The following is a 22,929-nucleotide window of genomic DNA, read 5'->3' as shown; positions in this document are numbered from 1 at the left end:
ACAGAACTGAAAACAGATACACGGAAATAGCTAATTGTTGATTTCCTTAATTATTTATCCTTGTAATTTGATCTTCTGAGACTTTTTTGTTTGTGATTAACGAAATAAACACATAATACTGCTTTCTGCACTTCTCATGTTTGTAAAAAGACCCAAAAATGAAATATATGTGTGTGTGGGGGGGGGGGAAATCCCCTACCTGACATCTACTGTATTTGTGTCATACAATTTGTCCATTCTTATTGTTGCGCATAGTAGCACTAAGCCTGCTTAGGTGCCAGTTATTTTCAAATCGGCCCTGACATGTGGCTGAAATGTAGGCCTAAGTGTGCAGGTGTGTAGCCTGTCCTCTTCCAAGTGATGCAACTTCTGAATGGTTTACATTTCACATCCCTGAAATGGCTTTGACATATTGACAACATTAAGATCTGTTGTTTTTGTTCAGGCTCTTGCTCACAGTCCTATATCAGCAGCTACTTGTGGCAGCAGCCTTGTGGCAGCACAGTGTTTGTGCATGTCATAAAGAGCAAGGGGGGCTTCTAGCGACCACGTACATGTCATAAAGGGCAAGAGGGGCTTCTAGCGATCGTGGTTCATAGTGCCTAGTGCCAGACATTCACTCCCTTCCCATTCTCCACTATTACACTAGGTTTGGACATGTGGGACAAGTGGGACAAGACTTGGTAGATCTAGTCTGCTGTCACCTGCCTGAAAAGGCATTTCTGAAACCCACAGAGGCAGCAAGTGGACGCGCACTGGCTCTGTGGGCTTCAGAAAGCCCTCCAGAGAGGACTGGAGCACAACTCCGGTCTCTTTGGAGGACTTAAAGGGCCAAAGATCACACAAATATTTGATTGTCCATGATTTTTGGTATCCACAGAGGGGGGTGTCTGAGAATGGATCCCCTGTGGATACCTAGGCCCCACCTGTAGTACCTGCAGAGCAGGGAGGCTGACGAATCCACTGATCCCAGAACATGGCAGAGGCTTTAAACAAAGAGGTTTTATTAACAAATTGATCAACAGAAGGGAAAAACAATATAAGCAGGCTTGTTTGCTCCCTGATACACACTCCCTAAGTGGTGCTGGCTCCTCTGGAAAACCTCACATGTGTAGCCCCGGTGGACTCTAGACTGAGAACCTGGATTACAACGCAGCCTGGCCTGAGCTGAGATAACCAAGAGCTCTATTAGAGAGGGAGGACAGACCAACGTAAGTGTAATTTAATGGTCACTGGCTATTTCTTGGTCCTTTCTATGTACCCAACAGCCTTCCATTCTCATAGAGTGGGCTGTCCCAGAAATGCACAGGAAAGGGAGTTTCTTCAAGCCTGGCGACCTTTTCTTTAGCACCATGCACCAGTTCTCAATTGCTTAGCTAGCTCCCTTAGAACCGGAAGCACCTCAGAATTGGAGAGAAAATCCTCCACAATGAACCACAACAGTTTTCATCACAGTAACCATCTCATTTTTTAAAAAATTTCAAATGGGCCAGACTCCTTACAAAGTTGCGTAACTGAGTGTGCTGGTCTGCATAGAGAGGCTCATGGCTTGTGGAACAAAACTGTATTCTGACCGTGCACAGCTACTGTATATAGGTCGTAATCCATCTGTCTTTCAGAGAACCTATTTTTCATAGTAAGGAAGCAGCTGTAATTTGTAGGGGTCCTTAAATCCCATTTAAAACTTTCAATCACTGGACCTGTCACTTCTTGCAGCATCTTTCAGCCCTGCTTGTTTCAAGCTGCATTGTGAAAAAATGACCACATGAAACAACATCAGTTCTCTGGAAGGGCCAGGGTATAAACCAAATTGTACATGATCCTTGAAAGGAGTAGCTTTAAAGCAGCAAAGCCTCTTTTGGGGAAAAGGTAGTCATGAGGAGAATTGGGCATAGTGGGGGAAACCTAATGTCAGAGAAGCCCAGTATTCAGTGTTTTCAAATAGGCGGTCTGAAATAATCAAGATTTACTGAACTGGTATATTTGGATACTAGGAAGAATATGAGAGTTCCTGAAAAGTGTAGCCTTTTTCCAGTCTCTACGTGAAAAATTAAGGAAGGCATGCTCCACAAAGCTCTGTGTTCTCTCCTAACAATTGGTGTATAAGGGAAGAACTTGGCCTGTCCCTTTTCACTTGCCAGAGCTTCACTGCCTACCCTGTTATGCAGCATTGTGGTGAGAGTTTCAGTGATGTGCACTCCTCTTTCCATCCAGCAGAAGTTCTATCGCAACTGCTAGTGGCTAGCTGCTCATGACACAGGAGCTTTTCTGAAGGCACTTGGAACCAGTGAGGCTGGCTGCACATTGCCAAAAGACACAGGATGATATATTACACATCACTAGACAAATGTGTGAAGAGAATGAATATTTCCAACCAAAATATTCCATTTGCATTAGAATGCATTTATTGTAATTTATTTTGAGCCTCAGTGTAAGAATACTCTAGATAAAACTACTTTAGGCTGGTCAATTACAGAGCTGGTCAGATGCCAGTCTTATTCAATATGTACACTGAGCAATAAGATGAATAGTCAAATACAAGTATCATTTATGGGCAAGCAGAGATGAGAAATTGTTATGTATGGGGAAAAATAAGCTCTGCATGAAATCTTTTCAGGGAAGCTGACTGGGTCGGTTTTGAGCATTTGAAAGTATTTCAGAGAAAGAAGGTTATCTGCTTCTCTTTACTCTGAACTGTATGCCAATATATAGAATGATCATTTTGAATATCTACCACAAACAATCTAGCAGTGATTTTTTTTTCCCCCTTTGGGAACTGTAGGGGTTTTTTTGAGCGGTGAGGTGGAATCTCTGACAGAATTCCCAGCACTCTTAGTTGGCAAGAGTTCTTTTTGTGGGGGGAGATCACAGTTCATGCTGGCTCTGATTGCCCAATGCAGGGGAGGCTCTGTGTGCAAGCTCTGGGTTTTAGAGGCAGACTGCCTCTGATTGCCAGATGCAATGGAGGGCACCGGGACGTAGGTTTTGTCTGTTGTCTTGTGTGCTCCCTGGGGTATTTGGAGGGCCACTGTGAGATACAGGAAGCTAGACTAGATGGGCCTTTGGCCTGATCCAGCAGGGCTCTTCTTAGGTTCTTAAGACTAATATAAGTTTGCAATGTGGATGCACCAATGCAGTGTTACGAACAATTACAGTTGTTGGAATATGAAAAAGACAAACACAATGTTTTCTGTCTAGTATACAGTGTTGTGGTAAGAAGTTTAATGATCCATTTTATAATGAAGTGGTAAAAAGTATTCCTTCAGGAAACAGAGCTAAAAAGGCACACTCAGGACTTCCTGATGAAATAATTGTCTTAACCAGGCTACACCGTTGCATAGCAACAGAAAGCAGGCAGCCTTCGGCTTTACCACAGCTGTTGAGCAGAGCAAAACAAAAATACAGTGGAAACCTGGAAAATGTAAAGTCCTCACTTATCAGAAAAATCTGAGCCAGAATGTTCATGTGCAGGTAGAAAAAGAGGCTGCTTATCCTAGTGATATGTGTAAGATGGTGCGGGTTTTTAAAACCCTCATTTTAATTTAGTTCAGTATGCAGATTCTTCCTTGATGTACACTCACAATCAACATAACTTTCATAGGGGTTGCACATATATGAAGAAGCTGCCTTATATATTACAAGTGATCTTGGTCTATCCTTAACACTGACTGGCAGTGGCTTTTCAGGGTTTCAGGTAGGGGTGTTTTTCAGCCCTGCCTGAAGATGCCAGGGGTTGAACCTAAGACATCTTGCATGCAAAGCATGTGTTCTACCCTGGCCTACTGCAGTTTTTCCCCATAACCTGATGGGATCCCCTCTCAAAATCCTGCAGTGTTGTCATTATGGGTGGGGCTTGCTACTAAGTAGCTGGGATGGCATTAAAATGATAATGTGTTTTTTGTCCTTGCTCAGCAAACTTCACCCACTCTCTCCTTCTTCCTCTCTTTTCCCATAAGCTTCTTAGTAAACTTACAGTGAGTCCATGCTTTTAAGGTGGTAGCACAGATGCTAACAAAAAAATAACTGAAAGAATTGCCAGGTTAAGTAATTATCAGAAATACCACCACATCCGTTTTGAATGATTAGTTCTTCTCTAGAGGGAAGATCTTTTTAGACTCCATCAACCAGCCCTCTCAATTGTATTCATGTCCATGTTCCTCCCCCACATGAGGAAACTGTAACTGTCCCTCTTCAGCCTAGCATGGTGTATTTTCCAGTGGCTGTTGCTGGTGTTTCTCCTGCATATCTCTTTAGACTGTGATTCTTCTGGGTATAGGGAAGTATTGATTGGTTGATTTTTTTGCTATGCAAACCATGTTGTGAACTATTTTTAAAAAGCAGTATATAACTATTCTTAATACGGATAACCATTCTGTTGTATGTTTGGATTACAGCCTAGTTCTATGCATGGTTGGGCTGCTGGCTGGAGTGCATTGTAGCAGTGGAACAGAATTCTGCTGTCACAAAATGACCACCAGTGAACCACTCCACATGCTGTTGGCAGGCATTGGTGGCCATTTTAGGTGTGCTGCTACAAGAGGTGGTAGTGCTCGCTGTCTGTCAGTGGACCTCTCTGCACCCACCAGAGCAGGTGGTGTGTAGAGGGAGCAAAACTGGGCAGGGAGGGGGCAAAACTGGGCAGGGAGGGGGGCTGGAACAGAGGGCAAGGAGGTTCTGGAAGATGGTGGATCCAGCAGCTATGCCACATGCTGAATCCTTTCTCCCATTTTGCAAGCTTTGCAACCCCCTTCATCTCCTTGAACTTGCACCAGATACAGAGCTGGTGCAGATCTGAGGAGACCCATTGCAGAGCAAGAAGCTTACAAAGGGATAAGCTATTCCCCTTTCCCCTCCAAAGCCACCTGATCTCCCTTCCCCCACCCCCAGCCCTGCTGGATGCAGCATGCCCATTTTTGGTGTAGCTGCGTTGGCGGGGGGGGGGGTGGTGGACAGGGATAGGATTGGGCCCTTAATCCTATTATATTTACATGTGCTAAATACTGAGCACAGAGATACTGCAGCAATGCTGTCAAAAGAGCAGGGAGTGTGCACTATCTCTGTATGGATTCATTTATGCATAAGGAACCATTAAGGTAAAAATATCCCATTAATGCTCATTTGAAGTTAATCGGTTGGCTCTCTCTATAGTTCTTAGATCTGGATCACTGGTATACTCCTTTTAAGTGTCTAATATAAGGATTTTCAACACTTCTGTTTTATCCAGGCACAGTGTCAAATACTATTTTGGAATATTAGACCTTATCAATTTCCTCCTTAAAATGGCTAGCATTTTAATATATGAAAAGTACCGGGCAATGCTGTCTAAACACTTTTTTCCTCCTTTTTGCTTTGATAGTTTAGGTCAATGAGAAATGAGCAATTTATATGCAGGTGAGCATATTTTTGTCATCTGCAGTCCTGTCCTTGCTGGGCTGAACAATTGAAATGAAAACTACCGTGTCCATTCTTTTCAGTTGTCAGCAGTTTCAAAGCCTCTTGGAACAGACATATTGTATATAAAAGGTGCATTTGTCTTTGTTAGGATCATGACAGCTACCATAAAGATCTTAGCGGTATTATTTATCTCGCCAGATAGCTCTCTTGGTCAAGTAATTCTCAGAGTAATATCAGAAATAAGAGGTTCTCCATGCTAGAGATTGTTCTGGTAAAAATATTCCATAGCATTATTGAGAATAATAAAATTACTAGGTGTACAATATGCAGTATATATCCTTTGTCAGTGTTTCTATATGAGACTAAAGGCATTCCCCTTACCTGTTAACTCCAGCTCAGGAGCCTATTTTTGTCATTAACCCTGCTGGCAATGTTTGCTCATCTGCAGTATCCCAGGAGTGCCTGTTTAATAGAACCTTTTGATAGCAATATTTTTTTTCTTGCAAATAGAGTGCTGCATTTTTAGCAATTTTTTGGTGAAAGATTCAAATAAGAAAAGTAACTTCAGACTTGCTGGATATAGGAACTATTTTGATAATCCAGATGGAGGGGGAAACATCCTTTTGCAAAGAAGCTTGTTATAGAGTACATGAGCATGCAGATGTGTCTTTCCATGAGTTCAGTATTTCAGGGTGAAATTTTCATGTCTGTATCTAGGTCAGTATTGTCTTCATAGACTAGTGGTATTTCTCTAAGGTTTCAGATAGGAATTTTTCCTCTGCCTTACCTGGAGTTGCCAGGGATTGAACTAAAGATTGCAAGCAGGTACTCTTCCACCGAGCTACATCGCTATCCCTAAATGACTCTACACTGTGGTTTGTGTGATTTTTTTTTTTACCTTTAAGTTTTGTATTTCAAGTTCCAGAGATATCAATATTGTGTTCTTATATGATCACAAGTTCAGGAACAAGTGGTATATACTATTCCAGTAAGCCATGGCCCCTCCCCGATAGTCAGCATTACACTCAATTTTGCCAATCAGTCTCCATCAAATGCTGCATTTTTCCATTTGGGAGAAGGAGAGAGAAAATCCATATTCTGTAAAAAGAAGAAAAATCTGGTTGGATCCAGAGAGAGGTTTTGAAATTGAGCATGTATATACACAACAAATGCAGTCATTGCAAAGTCTTGATAAAATGTGGTTAATTTCTTTGTGCAGAATTTGAATATCCTCATGTAGATTTTGGATTCACTGAATCTGATTTGTGAGACCACTTAAAGTGCTGGTGAATGACACCTCTGTCTCTGGGGCAGATCTGTGATGGCAAGATTCAGGCAGCTAAAACTATCATACAAGTGCAGTAATTGAAATGATGAAATTCATGCTTAACTTGCCTCCTAGCTCCAAGACCCCAGACCAGATTAAAAAGTTGTGTTTCCATGTCCTCACTGGGGTCTGCTTTATTGTTCTGCTGGGCTGCCCTCTGGAAACAGACTATTTCCGTTATTAGTCCTTTATCAAGCTTTCATTCTTTATTGGAAGAAATGTCCTAATTCTTCCTTTGAAACTTGAGGCCTTTGCTTCTTCTTTGGAAGACGGCCATGCTATAAAAAATACTTGCTGTATTTCAGTGTCTGAAAACATAATGGTCTTTCTTCCGCAGTTCTGTAGTAATAACTCAGCAAGGGCTATTAAGGCCAGACTGGACCAGTGCTCATGGTTTTTTGCAGCAGTGAAAGGATTCACACACAGTATCCTTGATTATCTGTCCAGCACATCCCCTTCAGGTGCTATTTCAATAAAAAAAATGACAGTAATGTAAGTTAGATGATAGTAACTGCTATTTTAAAAGAGATCGGTTCCTGGAAACAAAAGCTCATAGCGCGAATATTATAACTGCTTATCAGACCCAGTTGTGCCCACTTTCTGTTCTTTCTCCCCAACTGCCACCACTGTTTCTACTAGTCCTGTTCCCCAGATTCCCACTGCTTCCTGCCAACTCACGAATTGACCACTTTACCCAGACCTGAGCTTTGGGGTCCCCGGCGCATTTGTATTCAGGACAAACACAGACATGACCGTGTGTTTTTAACAGTTCTGTGCTCAAATGCAAACTAGCTTAAAGACCCAATCCAGTGTCACGTGCCTGAGTCCAAATAGTATTTGAAGGTCCAGAGGAGGCAGCGCTGGAGATCCTACATACTTCACATTTAGCTGGATCTCAGTCCACAAACCCCCATGACAAGGAGGGCCTGGACTTTGAAGCAAGCACAATAAGAAGCAACCACAGTGATTGCCCAAGGCACCTGCTTTCCTCTGAATGCCCACCTCAGATGCTGAAGGGTCTTGAGCAAACAGTAAAAGGCTGCAAGCCAGGATGCTGTCCCTTCTTTCACTGCCCTAGTATGGCAATGCTTAAACAATTTTAGTACCTCTACCAAAAGGGTTGATTGCTTCAACAGGTAGCAGAGTTCAACTTGTTGACTCCTGTAGAGCTGTCCCTGGTCCTGCACACCCTACTTCTACCTCTGACTTGACATTATCTACTACAGTCACATCTAGTATTCCATAATGTTCTCTAACAGCACAATCCTCTGCATGGTGCTGTTGGTCTGTTGGTCTCATTGAATTCAATGGAATGTACTCCCTGGATAGTGTGTATAAGATTGCAGCCTTATGAACAAATTTGCCCCAATTGCTTGATGAGCAAAGAATGGACTGTCTGACTTTTTTTTTTTTAATACCAGAAGAACCTTTTTAAGCACAAAAGCAAGCAAGGCTGTCTCCCTGAGGTCTTCCCTTCCCCAAATTCATTTTCTCTCAGCTAGCCACTGATACTGGAAGTGAACTTAGCTGGGAAAAATTACCTGAAGAGAGGACTTATAGAGGCAGGGTAGGGGTGGGTGAATCATTAAGTTTACAGCCAAAATTTAAAAGGGTTAATATGTGATATGTGTTTGGGAATATCCATGTTTAAACATATGAATGTACCAGCCTCCTGTCTAGTTTGGTCCATTGTTACCAGTTGCCCTTGCCCTATCTCCTGTTCCCTGCTCTCACTACCTTGTTTCTTCTGCTCACTATTTGCTATTGGGAAATCTTCTATAGGCTTGTCTCCCCAGGAGCATTAGAAGTTGTATGGAGGCAAACTACAGCAAGTCCTCACTGAAAGTTGTTGATAGGTTCTTGCAGACTGCAACTTTAAGCAAAACTATAATGAAACCAATTTTACTGTTGGCTAATTGATATACATAAACAAGGGTTGCATTCCTACAACATATTTCTCATAACAAAAACATCACCAAAATTCTAAATACTTCTAATAGTAAATGTTGAAATTAATGTGAGCTTTTGGGGCTGGAGAAAACCCATGCAGACACTGGGAGACTGTGCAAACTTCACATAGACAGTGGCCTTGGCCAGGAATTGATTTTTTTTTTCTCATTAAGGAAATGGCTTAAAATGAAACAACTCTAAGTGAGGACTCACTGTATTGATTCATCTAGCTCAGGCTTAAACTGACTGGCAGTCGCTCTCTAGGAATTCAGCCAGGGGTCTTTTCCAGCCCAACCAGGTGATGTCCGAAATGGAACTTGGAATCTTCTGCATGCAAAGCACTCTTTGCCATTGAGTGAAGGTCCATCAGGATGTTGCTCAGTACCCAATGGCCTTGACTTGTTCTGGTGTGTCACTGTGCTCTACTGGGCTCCCACAAAGGACATCCTCTCCTTTCTCCAGGTTGGGAGCCCCAGCACATGTACCAAAGTAGCAGTTGCCTTGCCTCCACTGCTAGGGAAAACTGCTATTATGGTTTGGGAATGCTTTCAGGGTGGAAAGAAGTGAAAGCGTAGTCTTGGCACCTCCTCTAAATAGTGGTTTTGTGTTGGGGCTGTATATATAGGAATTGTGTGTCTTGAGCTGCAGTTGTAGAATATTTCCTCTCCCCATTCTCTTTCCTTAAAGCTATATTTTTACAGTGTAGCTCACCATGTTCATAATTGCATAATAAGCCGAGCCTGGCCCATCTGCGCAAACAACTCATCAGACTAGTGAGAGCTGTTGTAGCATAGTGATTAGGAGACTGAACTGCAAAGAGGGACTTCCCTGGTTCAGATATCACTAGGCGAATATCACCATGCATTCCTTGGTTCTCATCTCTGTCATGACCTGACTAGATGGCCTTGGGCAAGCTACTCCCTCTCAGCTTCAACTCCCTGGCTGCAATACAGGGGATAATACTCACCTACAATACAGGGGATAATACTCACCTTTCAGGTTTGATTAAGGACACCATCAAAATAATGCATAGAAAGAGCTGTATAAAGTGGTGTTATGGCATTATTGTGTGTACAAGACCTGCAGTGGGTGACATGCTTTTACACAGATTAAATGGTTATTTGGTATGTGGTATTAAAAAAAAAAAAAAAAAGTTCTGCATGAATAAAGAGAATTTGCTTGTCTGTGTGTGTATTTATGCTAGACCTCCTGCCACATACTGAAGCTCTTTCTCTGGGGAAAAAAAGGTTGGGTAACATACGCATGATTATTACTATACTTGGAACATGTTGGTGTTATCTAGAAGTGAGAACTAGCAATTTAACAGAATTCAGACAAAGTCTGCTTCATTAAAAACCAGTCATACATTTTGCATTTCGTCATAAATGCATTTGGATTTAATGGACTTTTGGCATTGGTGGACACTCATCTTCTCCTCCGCCCCCATTAGTTCGTTAAGCTGAAGTTTCACTGTATTGATAGAGTCCATTGCAAACAATAAATGTATTGCAGGTGAAAGGCGGTGGGGAGGATGGTGGATCAGGCCCAGGAGAAGGGTCAGATCCGTGATGGTGCACGTTGAATCTTGAGCCCCTTCCTAGACCTGAGCTACTTGCATGGAGCAACATAGAGTTGCGCCACTGATTGAACTGGTACAAGTATGAGTTGCGCCAAAGTGGTTCTGGGACTGACTTTTGGGCAAGGGGACAAACGTCTTCTTACCCCAAGGAGACTTCAAGCAAACAAAAATCCCCTACAGCAGGGCTTTCAGACTCGGGTGTTGCGGCGCCCCAGCCTGTGGACCTGGCCACTTTCCCCTTAAGGGGCGGGGGCAGCCTGGAGGCAGGGAGGAGCTGCCTCCAGGCTCAGGGGGGCTGCAGGGCTTGGCTGCACGTACCTGAGCCTCCTAGGGTTGCAGGGAGCCCTGCGCAATCTTCTGCAGGGTTCCCCGCAGCTTTGAAAGCGAAAGTGGAGCAATTGTGTCCTGCCTCCGCCAAAGCGGAAGTGGAGTGTGATTGCTCCACTTTCACTTCTGAAGCTGCGGGAAGCCCTGCAGAAAGTCGTGCAGAGCTCCCAGCACCCCTGGGAGGCTGCAGGAGGCTCACATACGTGCAGCCAACCCCTGCAACCCCCCTGAGCGGCGCGATCCTGGGGATCCCTTTCCTCCCCAGCCCTGCTGCCCCCCCGGCCCCGTAAGAACTTGGAGCAGCTCAAACTCTCCCTGTGAATTTGAAAATTCACTGCCCTACAGGATGTAGCTGAAGCACACAGGGTTTTAGACAGAATTGGACTGAAAGTCTTTATTGCATGGGGACACTGTTCATAGCTGAATGCGTTCTGCTTCTTTGGAAACAAGGAAAAACTTTTGGGGGAGTAGCTTCTTCAGGCTCTGAGCTACCTCTGGGAGATTGGGTGTGGCTTCTTTTCAAAATATTATGCTGTCCATCAATGTTTACAGAAGAGGGAAGTAAATGGAAATGTGCTGGCTAGACATACCAAATATGCTTGTTGCCCATGTCCCTACCCTGGGCCTCCATGTGTTCAGGACTCATCTACAGAAGACAGCATCAAATGTGGACAAGTACCAGATGTGTGAAAGTCAGGAGCAGGGCTGGTGAGCACACTGGCCTTTGGGACTTGATTAGCCAGGATGCCGCCCCACCACCACCCTTGTGCGTGGATGGCGTAACATCTGAATATAGCTTTTTGTCAAGGTAGAATTGGTCAGTTGCCTTATAGCTATGGACATCCTTTCTAACCTGTTTTTATTTGGTGGTCTCTTTGGAGATTGGCAGCTCAGGATACAAAAAAGCAAGAAACAGAGAAGGGGCTACAAAGCATGGCATGTAAAGCATCCACACACTTCTGTGAGTGTGTAGCTTGGTTACTTTAGAAGCCAGCATGAAATCAGCAAAGACTGTTTCAGTGACAATGAGCAATGGCATGCTCATGTTGGTTGCCAGGCAAACCCATTGCAGTCAGCAGAGCAAGATGCAGTTTTTAGTGGGACCTGAGAACAAGCCTTGTAACAAGCTGCTGCGTTAGCTGATTGCTGTAAATCTGCAGCCTGACACAGAATAATTAGCGTGTAGCCTTGGATTGATGCTAAATTAGTATCCTGCTTCGTTGTTTGTTTTTGAGGAGTGATTTTTCTGCAGCTGGTTATTTGCCTAATTACGCAGTGGCTTTGCACTTGGTCTCCAAAATCAGCACTGGATAAAGGGATCAGACAAAGACCTCAATAGACAAATAGAAACTGGTAAATATTGGACAAGTGAGGGATCAAAATGCTACATTTTTCATGCAAGTAATGTCTTGTCGCATAGTGTATTCTGAGATAGGACTATGTGCTAGTGTTCCCCAAACTATAGGTTGGGACTCTCCAGTAGGTCGCAAGCTAATTTTTGGTGGGTCACAAAAAGTTTTTGAAACATTAAAAAGCAACAGCTTTGCAAGTACCCTTGCCCAGTTTGCAGAAGACAATTGCTAACCTCATACCAGGTTACCATTCCAGCTATCTTCACACCCCCAAATTAAAATGTCACATTTTCCAATTTTCTAGTAATTGGCATGCTGTAGCCCACATATGAATCCAGTTTCAATCTTTTGTCTGGCCTGGAAGTCCCTAAGTGTACATCTTGCTCTGCAGTTCAACCTTCTGGGTACCCTGGAATGACTGTACAGGTTTGGGGAACAGTCCTTGAGCTCCATTTCTAGGGAGAGTCTAGCAAATGACTGCACACATATACTATATATATATAAGGTCTATAGCAGCCTCAGGAGCACAGGACTCTAATTATTAGTAATTAATATTTTATTAAGTATAATACTTTCTAGATCTATTTTATGTCTAGTGGGTTGTAACTGATTATCATTTTAAAAAGTGGGTCCCAATGCTAAAAAGTTTAGGAAGTACTGCTATATGCTGATAGTGAATTATTAGTTGCATACCTGTAAGTTTTGAAATGCAGCCACCCAAAATAAAATAATGGTAACTACATATTTTAAAGGGGGGGGGAGGTCCTCTATGTACACAGAAATAAAGCTCACCCTTGGAAAATCTCTGTATCCTCTCATGCCACCACACCCACCTTGCACCTGTCTCCTTCCCTAGCCAAATTCTCTGCAACTGATATATAACTTGTCACAAAGGTATTGTAGATATCAGGAACAAGCTTTGGGTGGCTTAGTGGTGCCACTCAATGTCATCGTGCTCCTCTTTCCTGACACCACTGAAAGCCTAAACTAAGGAGCAAAAAAGGACTGTTTTACCTGTTACAATTGTTACTAGGGTGGTTAGCCTGTGCCAGTTGCCATTCTTCTACATACTATGTGCTGGGATATCACAGTACTCTTGCTTGTTTGACCTACCTGACTGGCAGGCCCAAATCGAGTTGCTACTTATAGCAACAGCACAGCCGGATTTGTGGAGTTCCAATCCTTTATTTGCATAAAAAGCAACCAACATACAAAAAAGGATACTCTCAAAAGACTACCAAATAAATGCAAATACACCATCAAAATGACACTGTCTTATAAAGCTGCACTGCAATAGCACATTGCAAAAAAGTCGCTACCTTCTCAGTTATGTCTGGAAAGGATGCATTCAAAATAAAGTGAATCTTAATAGTGTCAGGATACCCATCTTATTTACCAAAATTGACTTTAAATATCTAACACAAATTTCAGTATAAAAAGGACAGTTTAAAAGAACTTTAAAATCATTTCACTAAATGCTTTGCTTGCAGGGAATATGGTACCTTTTTAGAAATCTACCTAATAGGACTGTGGATGGCATTATGTTGAACCTGGCCAAAGAAAAGTTTCCACATTGCAGGGAGCTTGGCAAGAAATGTAAAAATGGAGCCACATGTGCAGGTTTTAGTGGAATCTTCAAGCTTGGAGGAGTGCAATTTTTTTAGCTACACAATGGAGATTTTGCAATTCAGTGTCCAAGAGACTACATTGAGTCCTCTGAGAGAGCGTACATAGTGAATCTAGGGATAAACCAACGACACAATTTTCTTTTCAATGTAAGCTAACCAGTTAGAGACAGATTCTAAAAGCAAGTGGTAGATAAGACTAGAGGGGTCAGAATAATCGAAGCCAGTATTTAATGGCTGTGAGCCATGCCCTGTTTGCAAACAAAGCACTACACAGGTCACACAGTTCGGCACTCCCAAGATTTTATGGAGAAATTTGGACTAAATGCATTCTAAGGAGTGATCCAATGTACCAATCCAATGTGGGGTACCACATAAAAGTTGTGGGCCAACTTTAGCATTAAAATCATTTAGTGCAGCAGGAACAGATTGGTTACCATAATTATAAAAGAAACAAATAATGGCCATTGTATTAATCAGATTTATTACTGATTTGCAATGGGTAGTCCAAGAGGCATTATATTGGAAGTTTATGCCTGAGTATTTCAAATACTTAACCTGTTCTATCCTACTTCCATTATTTCCCATTTATATGGTCTCTGAGCTGTGGTGTAGCTTGCATCAAACTATTAGTATGAGCAGTTTCCCATGTGCTCTAACTCACTAGTTACTGCACTGGTTCCATTACACTTCAATGTTCTGAAACTTTCTGTTGGTATGATGTAGTCATACCCAGACATTGTAAAACCAGACCCAGGCGTGAAGAGTGGCTGCTTGCTTGGTGATTGTCCCTTGTATTAATCTGGCTGAACTTCATGTTGGGGCAATTTTCTCACGGGTCAATGAAAGAGCTGCAATTTGAAGGGAGCCAAGTAGGTTTTCTGCTATCCTGATCTGCTCTAAGGCAGCAGCCTCCAGGTGAAGGGGGGGCGGGCAGAAGATATGAAGGAGAGAGGCTAGTGATTCCTGCTACCCCTTCATTTGCCAACAATATCCACTCATTTCCTGCAAGGGAGATTTTTAGGGAATTTAAATTGACAGACTTCTATATAAGAGATGGAAACAGTGAAAGGCTTTGTTCATTTAAGGGAATCTTTAGACCAAGTGTGTTCCTACTAGGAAAGAAAGAAGCCTGAGAGGACTCTGACCTCTGTTTTAAGTCTGTTTGCAGCATCAAAAGTTAGTGTGTCAGTGTTTGGGCCATGGGGCCCTGTCGCATGCTGTTCTCAGAAGTTTCATCAGTTGAAACAACTGCGTAGATAAGTTACTCCTGAGACATGCAACATGGCTATATTTAGCCCATAAAAATGTTGTACCTAATCCCTTTCCGCCTGCTTCTCAAATAACTGTTCAATTTGGCTCCAGGAAGGCTCATATAGCTATTTGTCTCTTGGCTGTGCTTAGAGTAAGGGAGAGATTGCAGAAGAAAAACACAAGTTAAAAGACCAAAATAGACAAAGGCTTGTCAAGAATAGGTTTATCTCAAGAGTGCCTTTCTGTTTGGAAGTAGTGGAGACATGGAGGCTGAGAGAGCCAGTATGATAGTTGTGGATATCTGAACCTACACTTCAGATCCCTCCTCATGAAGCCATTTGAGTCAAGACTGTGTGGGCGTGCCTTTAAAATTAGTTTGGAAGCTTCGGGCAATGCTGAATGCAGCAGCTATCCTTCACTTGTCAGGAAAAGCACATTAGGTGAGGGCTTTGTCAGTTGCTCTGGCAGCCTATCTGGTATTGAGTGCTGTTCCAAGTCCTGGTGACTCTTTCTAAAGCTCTGCATGGCTCAGTCCTGGCGTACCTGAGGGAATCTGACCTTCCATAATAACACAAACAGATGCACACAGACGCTCACGGAGACTGTTGGCAAGGCCCTGCTCCAGTGCCACCCACACTTCAGTGAAAACTGCAAGTTAAACAGCAGAGCCTTCTTGATTATGACATCTTGGTTGTGGAAGCTTCTCCTAACAGGTGCCTGCTGGATCTTTTGACCTTGCACACTGGTAAAAAAAACAAAACACCCAAAAATCTTATATTTAAAAGAGGAAAGACACTTGCACTTATGTAGATTTCTTCTCTTTGGATATGTGTTGATATTGGTGGTGGTTTTGGTTTTATACTTTTCAGTTTTATTAATCTGTGTTGTGCCTGAGGCTTGGTTCTGAAGGGCAGGAGCTATGTTAAATAAATGAGACTAGATGAGATGGACACAATATTTATTACTTGAATGCCTATGGTGAACTAGAAAAGAAAGGTTACTATTTGTACCCACATGGTTTTGAGATCAGTCCAAAGCACTGGTTTTATGAACTTCATTCTTGGCCCATATTGGTGCTAAAAGCATAAAGAAAATTAGTGTTGGGGCAGTGTGGATTGAGAGACAAGGACACCATTTCATAATTTGGTATAGATTACGTTTTGTGATTTGGGGCAATGTGTTTATCACCTTGCATTTACCGTGGGTAATTGAAATGAACTACCAATAATTCCTTGCCTAGAATTGCAGGCAACAGTTACAGTGCTGGGTTAGTGCAATAATATAGCATTATGATGAGGCTATTTGTATGCAATGCCTTGAACTTCCATTTTGTGCCACTGTTGTGGGAAAATTCTCAGAAGGTATCCCGGTGAAAATGCCATATGCTTTGAATAACTTTTAAGTCAAAATAAGGTATTTTATTCCTTAGTATGTATCCCAGTTGATCCTGGATATGAATGGTTACCTGCTGACTACTCTTTCCAAATAATTGTTGTTCTGAAAATACCATAATAAAATGTTACGTACAATCAGCATTTTTCAGTGTATGCTGTTAGCTTTCCCAAAGTAATTCATAAGATGAGAAATATCCATACATTGTGCAAATTGGGATGTGTTTGAGCATATCATGTTTCATCTTCAGCTCCTTGTTACATTCTTTTTCTAGAATCCTAAATATAGGTTTGTTTTGGTTTTCCTCAGGTACTGCTATGTGGATACTGGTTAGCAATGACTGATGTGGAATCTACATATGCAGATTTCATTGCTTCCGGAAGAACCGGGAGAAGAAATGCCCTTCATGACATCCTTGTATCCTCTACAAGTGGGAATTCTAGTGAACTATCCCTGAAATTATCAGAACTTGATTTAAACAAAACTGGTAAGTACCCTCAGTAGAAACAATAGTGGGCATTAGTGGAAGCCATAACCTGGACAGTAACATATAAGCACTTACCTTTGTGCCAGGCTAGTTCTTAGGTGTGCCTTTGTATCATTGTTTGAAGAGGTCATAGGTCAGTGGCAGAAGAAACATTTTGCAAGCAGAAGGTCCCAGGTTTAGTTCCTAGCATTGTAAAAGGATGTGCGTAAGCCAGGGTGAAAGAAATATCTGCCTGTGGCCTTGAAGAACTAGATGAACTAATAAGTTGAACCAGTATAAGAGTGGGTGGGTGTGGAAGAGAGACCCCTTCCCAAATGTCCAAACCTTGATGATCAATGTTGGTAGTTAAAGTTCAGTTTCTCCTCTGTATCTGTGAACTGTCACATTGGCATTTTTGAGTTTGTTGTTGCTTTACTACTTATGAACTGTGCAAAACAAAACTCTGTTCAGAGAATTATCTTCAGGAAGAATTTTTTTAAAAAAAATAACCATTCTTTGTTGATTATGAGATTGTGGCACTTTTGTCCACTGCTTCTGCATTGGGGGTGGGGGTGGTTTTATACTTGTGCCTGAATTATTTTGTGGGAGCATAAAAACTATTTCTGCATGGCATCCTTGTTCAGTGCTGCTGGTTAACCTTTGGATCCAGGGTTGTTGCAAGGACAGTACCGTTCTCATGAATTATGACAACACTTGTTGCTGGTGCAAGTTGGACAGCTCTCTGCTATTTGGTCTCTGCCAGCATATAAGGCACATCTCATGTTCTCTTCTAGATAATTGATATAGTACTTCAGAGTGCATTTATTATTTGGATCTTGTCCTCACATTAACCCTGTGTGTTTGGTAAATCTGAAAGGCAGTGTCTTGCCCAAGTTAGTCCAACAATCTTATCCGATGGCCTTAAATGTGGCAGCATTTTCAGACCTCATTTAGATTGGTCTGGACAACTTGTCACTACATGTTCACCTTCTTTTGTTTCTTGCAGAAGGGGAAGGAGATGCACAAAGAAATCCTGCAGAGCAAAGTGGAGAGGCCCAGGGGGAAGCAGCAAAACCAGAAAGCTGACATCCCACTCTGACTGATGGCAGCAGCTGCAAGATGCTTTCCAGCAGCAAGAGCCTGTTGGGAAAAAATTGTATCTTGTGAGCAAGCTGATGAACAAAAAAATGGATGGGTCTCATTACTGGAACCTGCACAGCACAGTGCTAAAAATGGAAATGTGGGCTGTCGCAGCAGCAGACAGAACTTTCTCTACCTCTGTTAGCAATGGTTGAGACTTTGTTGCTGAATTTGAGACTTTATTGGCAGATGGATCCCACTGCAAGAATGACCACTTGATGAAATGCCTGTAGGAAGTAGGGCAAACTAGATCTAGCAGCAAAAGGCCTTCAGCTCACCAGAGGCTTGAATTGCATTGTATGACAATGGCTTCAGTGATCTGCAGGGGTTGTCTGGCTAGAGTGTTCACCTATTAAAAACCACCTGCAAGGGAAGCACTGTTTTTTGTGTTTGTTTTTTTAAGAACTCTGCTTCTGTGTTTTCAGCTCTGTTACTTACAATGTTTTATATTGTACAATTTAGACACTCCTCACTGCCCCGTCTCAAAATCCTTTCAAAGGCAACTTCTGTGACTGTGAATTTTTTCTACCATTTATTTTGAAAGGGCTAGGGGGGTTATTTTTTGTGCTGGGTTGTGATTTTTTTCTTTCTTTCTTGGCATAGCGTGGTGGTGTACACATGATAGATTATGAAGTCAGTTTCTAAACTGATGAAATAGCTAAAGCTAGCATCCTTTCATGTATGAGATGACCATACAAAGTAACTGATGTAAAGTCTAATGTGTCTCGTGTTTTCTCAGTACAGTTAGGTCACTTTGCCTGTAGCCAGCTGGGAATCTAAGATTCAGTTTGAATCTTTTCTTTAATCTCATCCTTCATGGAATTATTTCTTAAATCTTATTTTATTAGTCCCATAGTTTTAAGAGCAAACTTATCAATATAATGTAGAAGGAGAAATGTGGTGTGTGTGGGGGGCAGGGGGCGGAGGGAGATGAATGTGGGAAGGAACCCCAGTAAGCTAGTAAATACCTGTATCCTGGTATGATGAATTTACTATGTTGTTTATAACTGGCGTATTCTCAGTAACTGAAACTGGAGAGAAAATTAAGTATTCTTGTGGCAATCAAGTGAACACAAATCACAGAGCTGTTCCCCAGCCCTAATTTTTTTTAATTAAAATGTCACTTTTTCTTTTCTTCCAAATGTTATGCACTTTTAAAATGTTTGTAAACTTCACTAAAGGATTGGTGTAACTTTTGCTTTCTAGTAAATTTGAACATTGGTTAATGAAACCCCATTACTGTTGTGGCCACGGCTGTTGTTTCTCCAATTATACGTATTGTGGTTAGTTGTCACCTAGAAATCTACTGTTAGATGTGTAAACTCTCTGTTCAGTATTGAGTTCAGTTATTAGTGTTTAATAAATAACTAACCAGCAGTATGCTTATGCCTCATTAGCACAGTTTCCTCCCTCTACAACAGTGATTTTTCAGCTTTTTTCATCTCATGGCACACTGACAAGGCACTAAAATTGTCTAGGCACGCCACCAGGTTTTTGACAAAGCACAAGGCACATGGCATCGCTGGCTGGAGCTTCCATCTCCTAATGGCCCTACTAATATATGACCCTCCTCCAAACTCCTGTGGCACACCTGTAGACCATTCACAGCACACCAATGTGCCATGGCACAGTAGTTGAAAATCGCTGTTGTACACCTTTGGCTGAATGAAAGCTGTGTTCCTTGCTACTTGACTAGAGTGTACTCTGTTGGAAAGAACAGAGTTTGGTTATGATCACATTTTGATTTTTAACTTCCATACCCAAATATAAATGATGTTCCCATTTCTGTGCCCCACTTCATTTCTTTGTCTTCTCATAGGGGATCTCTCACTTATATATTACCTGCATAAATATACTGATTGTCTGAGCTGCTTAGACTGAGATCAAGAAAATCACCAATTCTATTCATTTGCTTCACGTACCTGGTTCAAAGGAAAGCTTCTAAGGCTTATGGTAGAAGAGCCATACTTGACACACATATGGAAGGCAGATCATTGTGCACTAGTGGGCTACTGGCCCAAGTACTGATGAACCACCTTTTGGTTGTAGAGATTCTTGCTGGACAAATTTGGACCTTGATTGGATTCAGCAAAGCACTTTTTTTTTCTTAAGCACATTCAGGATCATTTAAGTCAAGCAGTTATGTGCTGACTGTGGGAGATCCCAATAATAAATTCTGATTTAAAGTCATGTTTAAATCTAGAAAGCAAATCAGAGGACTGTATGTGTGTGGCTAGACCACACAAGATTGAAGTCAGCTTGCTGGAAAGGATACTAGAATAAACTGCAGGAATGAAAGAAGGTCAGAAAACCAAATGGAAAGCGTCTATGGAGCTATAGCTGTATAGTAGAGCACTTCCTTTGCATGCAGAATGTCCCAGGTTCAATTTCTGGTGTCCCAGATAGGACTGGAATGTCTCTGCAATTTCAGAGAAGAGACAGAAGTTGAGCTTGCTGGACCAGTGGCCTTATTCAGAGTAGAAGATGGCTCCGTATGAAACAGAAGGAGATGGAAGAGAAGATTTGATCTTCAAAGTTAAGAACACAAGAAGAGCCCTGCTGGATCAGGCTAAATGCCCATCTAGTCCACTGAATCTTTCAGTGGTCCACCAGATGTCTTGGGGAACACACAAGACAAGAAGAGACCTGCATCTTGTTGCCACTCCCTTGCATCTGGCATTCGAGGTAGCCTATTTCTAAAACCAGGAGAGAGTTCTGTCCTGTATGAGCTTTTGGATAGAACTTGACTTTCACCAGTGATACAGTGAGGAATTGTGGTGCTTTTTCCTATTTTTAGGTATTCCAAAGCTAGGACAGGCTTCCTGCATAACTGAATTGGTAAAAGTTATGTACATCTACTTCCTCTGTCCCCATTCTTTCCTCAATTTTTTCCCCCTCTGTGTGAGTTTAAAACTTCCTCTTGTTGAAAAAAGATATTGCTTCTCGTCTGTCCTTCAAGAATCAGGTCTGGAGTGAGAAATCTCTACCTCGATCCTAGGGGAATTTAGAACTTTAATCTTCAGAAATGACTTCAAACATGTTTGGCTGTGTGTATCCTTTGGATTGAATTTAAATAGCATCCCTAGTGGGTCCCAAACCAGACTAGAGCTGCAGCAAATAGGGGAGGAAGAATGTAATTTTGTCCTGTCATGCTCCTGATCTGAATCCCCAACCTTCTGCTGCCCTTAACAACACACCCACCCCTGCAGACATTCAGGGCCAAACTGTGTTTCAAGTTATGGTTAGCGTGCCTTTAAAGAGTAGCACAAGGTCTAAGCTGGTGTTGCCTCTCATTTTTACTTCTGCTTGTACGAACACACAGAGAAAAGACAAGGAGATAAATAGCAAGGATTGGCTCTTGTTTTGAATAGTTATGTAGAAAAGGGAATTGCAGCTCCCCAAGTGCTTTTCTTACACTGAAGAAAGGTGTCACTTTTCTTACACTGTGCTAGTTGTCAAAATAGCAGATGGCTTCCCTAGGGATGCAAAAAGTTGGACAGCTGATGGTCTTCTTTAGTCCTTAGCTGGCACTTGGGGAGCAAGTCATCCTGTCAACTAATATGCTGCTGTAAGTGCTGCTGGGATCCATGTGTCATTCATAACACATTTTCACTCTTGGTGATGGTTGGCGATTTATTTCTAGCCTCATTGATGGTCAGTTGCTGGTTCCTTAGATCTTCCTCAATGTGTCTGAGCCACATTTTCTTTGGTGGAGCTTTGGACAGCTGATGGTGGTCACTGATCATCTGAATGCTCTGAAGTCAACATGGGGGAGGGGAGATCACAGCTCTCCATATGATGAATGCAGGGCTTTTTTGTAATGGAACGCACCGGAACAGCGTTCCGGCACCTTTTTTTCCCCTCCTCTCTGCCCCTACCTTTTTTCCCCCCTGCCTGCACCACTCAGCTCTGCACTGCTGGCTAGGGAGGGATTTGAACCTCCAACCTTGTGCTCCACAGCCCAGCACTCTCTCCATTGGGCTATAGGAAAGCCTATTGTCAAAGTGTTCAGAACTAATATATAAGGTCTTCAGCCCAGCTGGTGGCTATCAGTGCCTCAAGTATTAGTTCCAAACACTTTGAGCCTAAGAGCTCTGGTGGCTCAGTGGTTAAACTGTAAGTCTGTGGAGCCATAGGCTAGGGGTTCAAATCCTACTGAGGAATAATTTTTTTTTTAAGGTGGGAAGGTGCTCCATGGCTGCAAAATATAAAGGTTGGTTGCTAGTTTGCCAAAAGGGGGGCCAGTTGAGGCTGCAAAACTCCTCAAAGTTCAGTCCCAGGCAGGCTCTTTTTTGAACTTTTTTTTTTTTAAGTTCCAGTTAGGACTTAACCCTCAGTTAAGCTCCTGGAGTGAGCCCCCTGCTGGAGGCTGTGGGTTAAGTCCTACCTGGGACTTAAAAAAAAAAGAACAGTTTTTTTCTGATTTCAGTTGGGACTGAACTTTGAGGAGTTTTGCAGCCTCAACTGGCTCCCCTTTTGGCAACTAGCAACCAACCTTTATATTTTGCAGCCATGGAGCACCTTCCCACCAAAAAAAAAAAAAAAAAATTATTCCTCAGTGGGATTTGGACCCCAAGCCTCTGGCTTCACAGATCTACAATTTAGCCACTGAGCCACCAGAGCTCTTAGGCTCAAAGTGTTTGGAACTAACACTTGAGGCACTGATGGCCACCAGCTGGGCTCAAGACCTTATATATTTGTTCTGAACACTTTAACTACTGTATAGGCTTTCCTATAGCCCAATGGAGCACCTCCCCACCTAAAAAAAAAAATGGGATGTTTCGCTGCAGCTGTGGCAGGAGTGCTTTTGCTATCAGGGAGCTCACACGGGATGGACGTGTGTGTACGCGCGTGCATGTATAAAAATGGTTTTAAAATAAATAAATAAATAAATAAAAAGTTGTGAGTTCCTGCACCTATTTTTTTTACAAAAAAAGCACTGGATGAATGTATGCTCTTCATATGAAGAATGTATGTACCAGTGTACATATTTATGTACATTGAGAAATATGAAGTGATAGCAAACATTAAAGCAAATGGAAAACTCTGTGAATAAGTATCCATGGTGGCTGGCCTGTTCCTTAGACCTTGCTTACACACCAATTCCACCCACTGCTCCCCAT

At 42.3% G+C, this 22,929-nt stretch overlaps 1 protein-coding gene across 1 annotated transcript in view; it reads left to right on the top strand.

The window, feature by feature from the left end:
• Positions 1 to 19,042, top strand: part of PKIA (cAMP-dependent protein kinase inhibitor alpha) — a 43,803-nt gene extending 24,761 nt beyond the window's left edge. Inside the window, exons 2-3 of the mRNA XM_066625863.1 lie at positions 16,510 to 16,687; positions 17,673 to 19,042. Of these exons, the coding sequence (XP_066481960.1) occupies positions 16,537 to 16,687; positions 17,673 to 17,752 (231 nt within the window). The 5' untranslated portion in view covers positions 16,510 to 16,536 and the 3' untranslated portion in view covers positions 17,753 to 19,042. The remainder of the gene's footprint in view (positions 1 to 16,509; positions 16,688 to 17,672) is intronic.
• The last annotated feature ends 3,887 nt before the right edge of the window (positions 19,043 to 22,929 follow it).

Source organism: Tiliqua scincoides, chromosome 4 (genome assembly GCF_035046505.1).
Source record: "Tiliqua scincoides isolate rTilSci1 chromosome 4, rTilSci1.hap2, whole genome shotgun sequence".
Lineage (NCBI taxonomy): Eukaryota > Metazoa > Chordata > Lepidosauria > Squamata > Scincidae > Tiliqua > Tiliqua scincoides.
The sequence above is the reverse complement of the archived record's forward strand: the minus strand, read 5'-3'. Positions and strand labels throughout refer to the sequence as shown.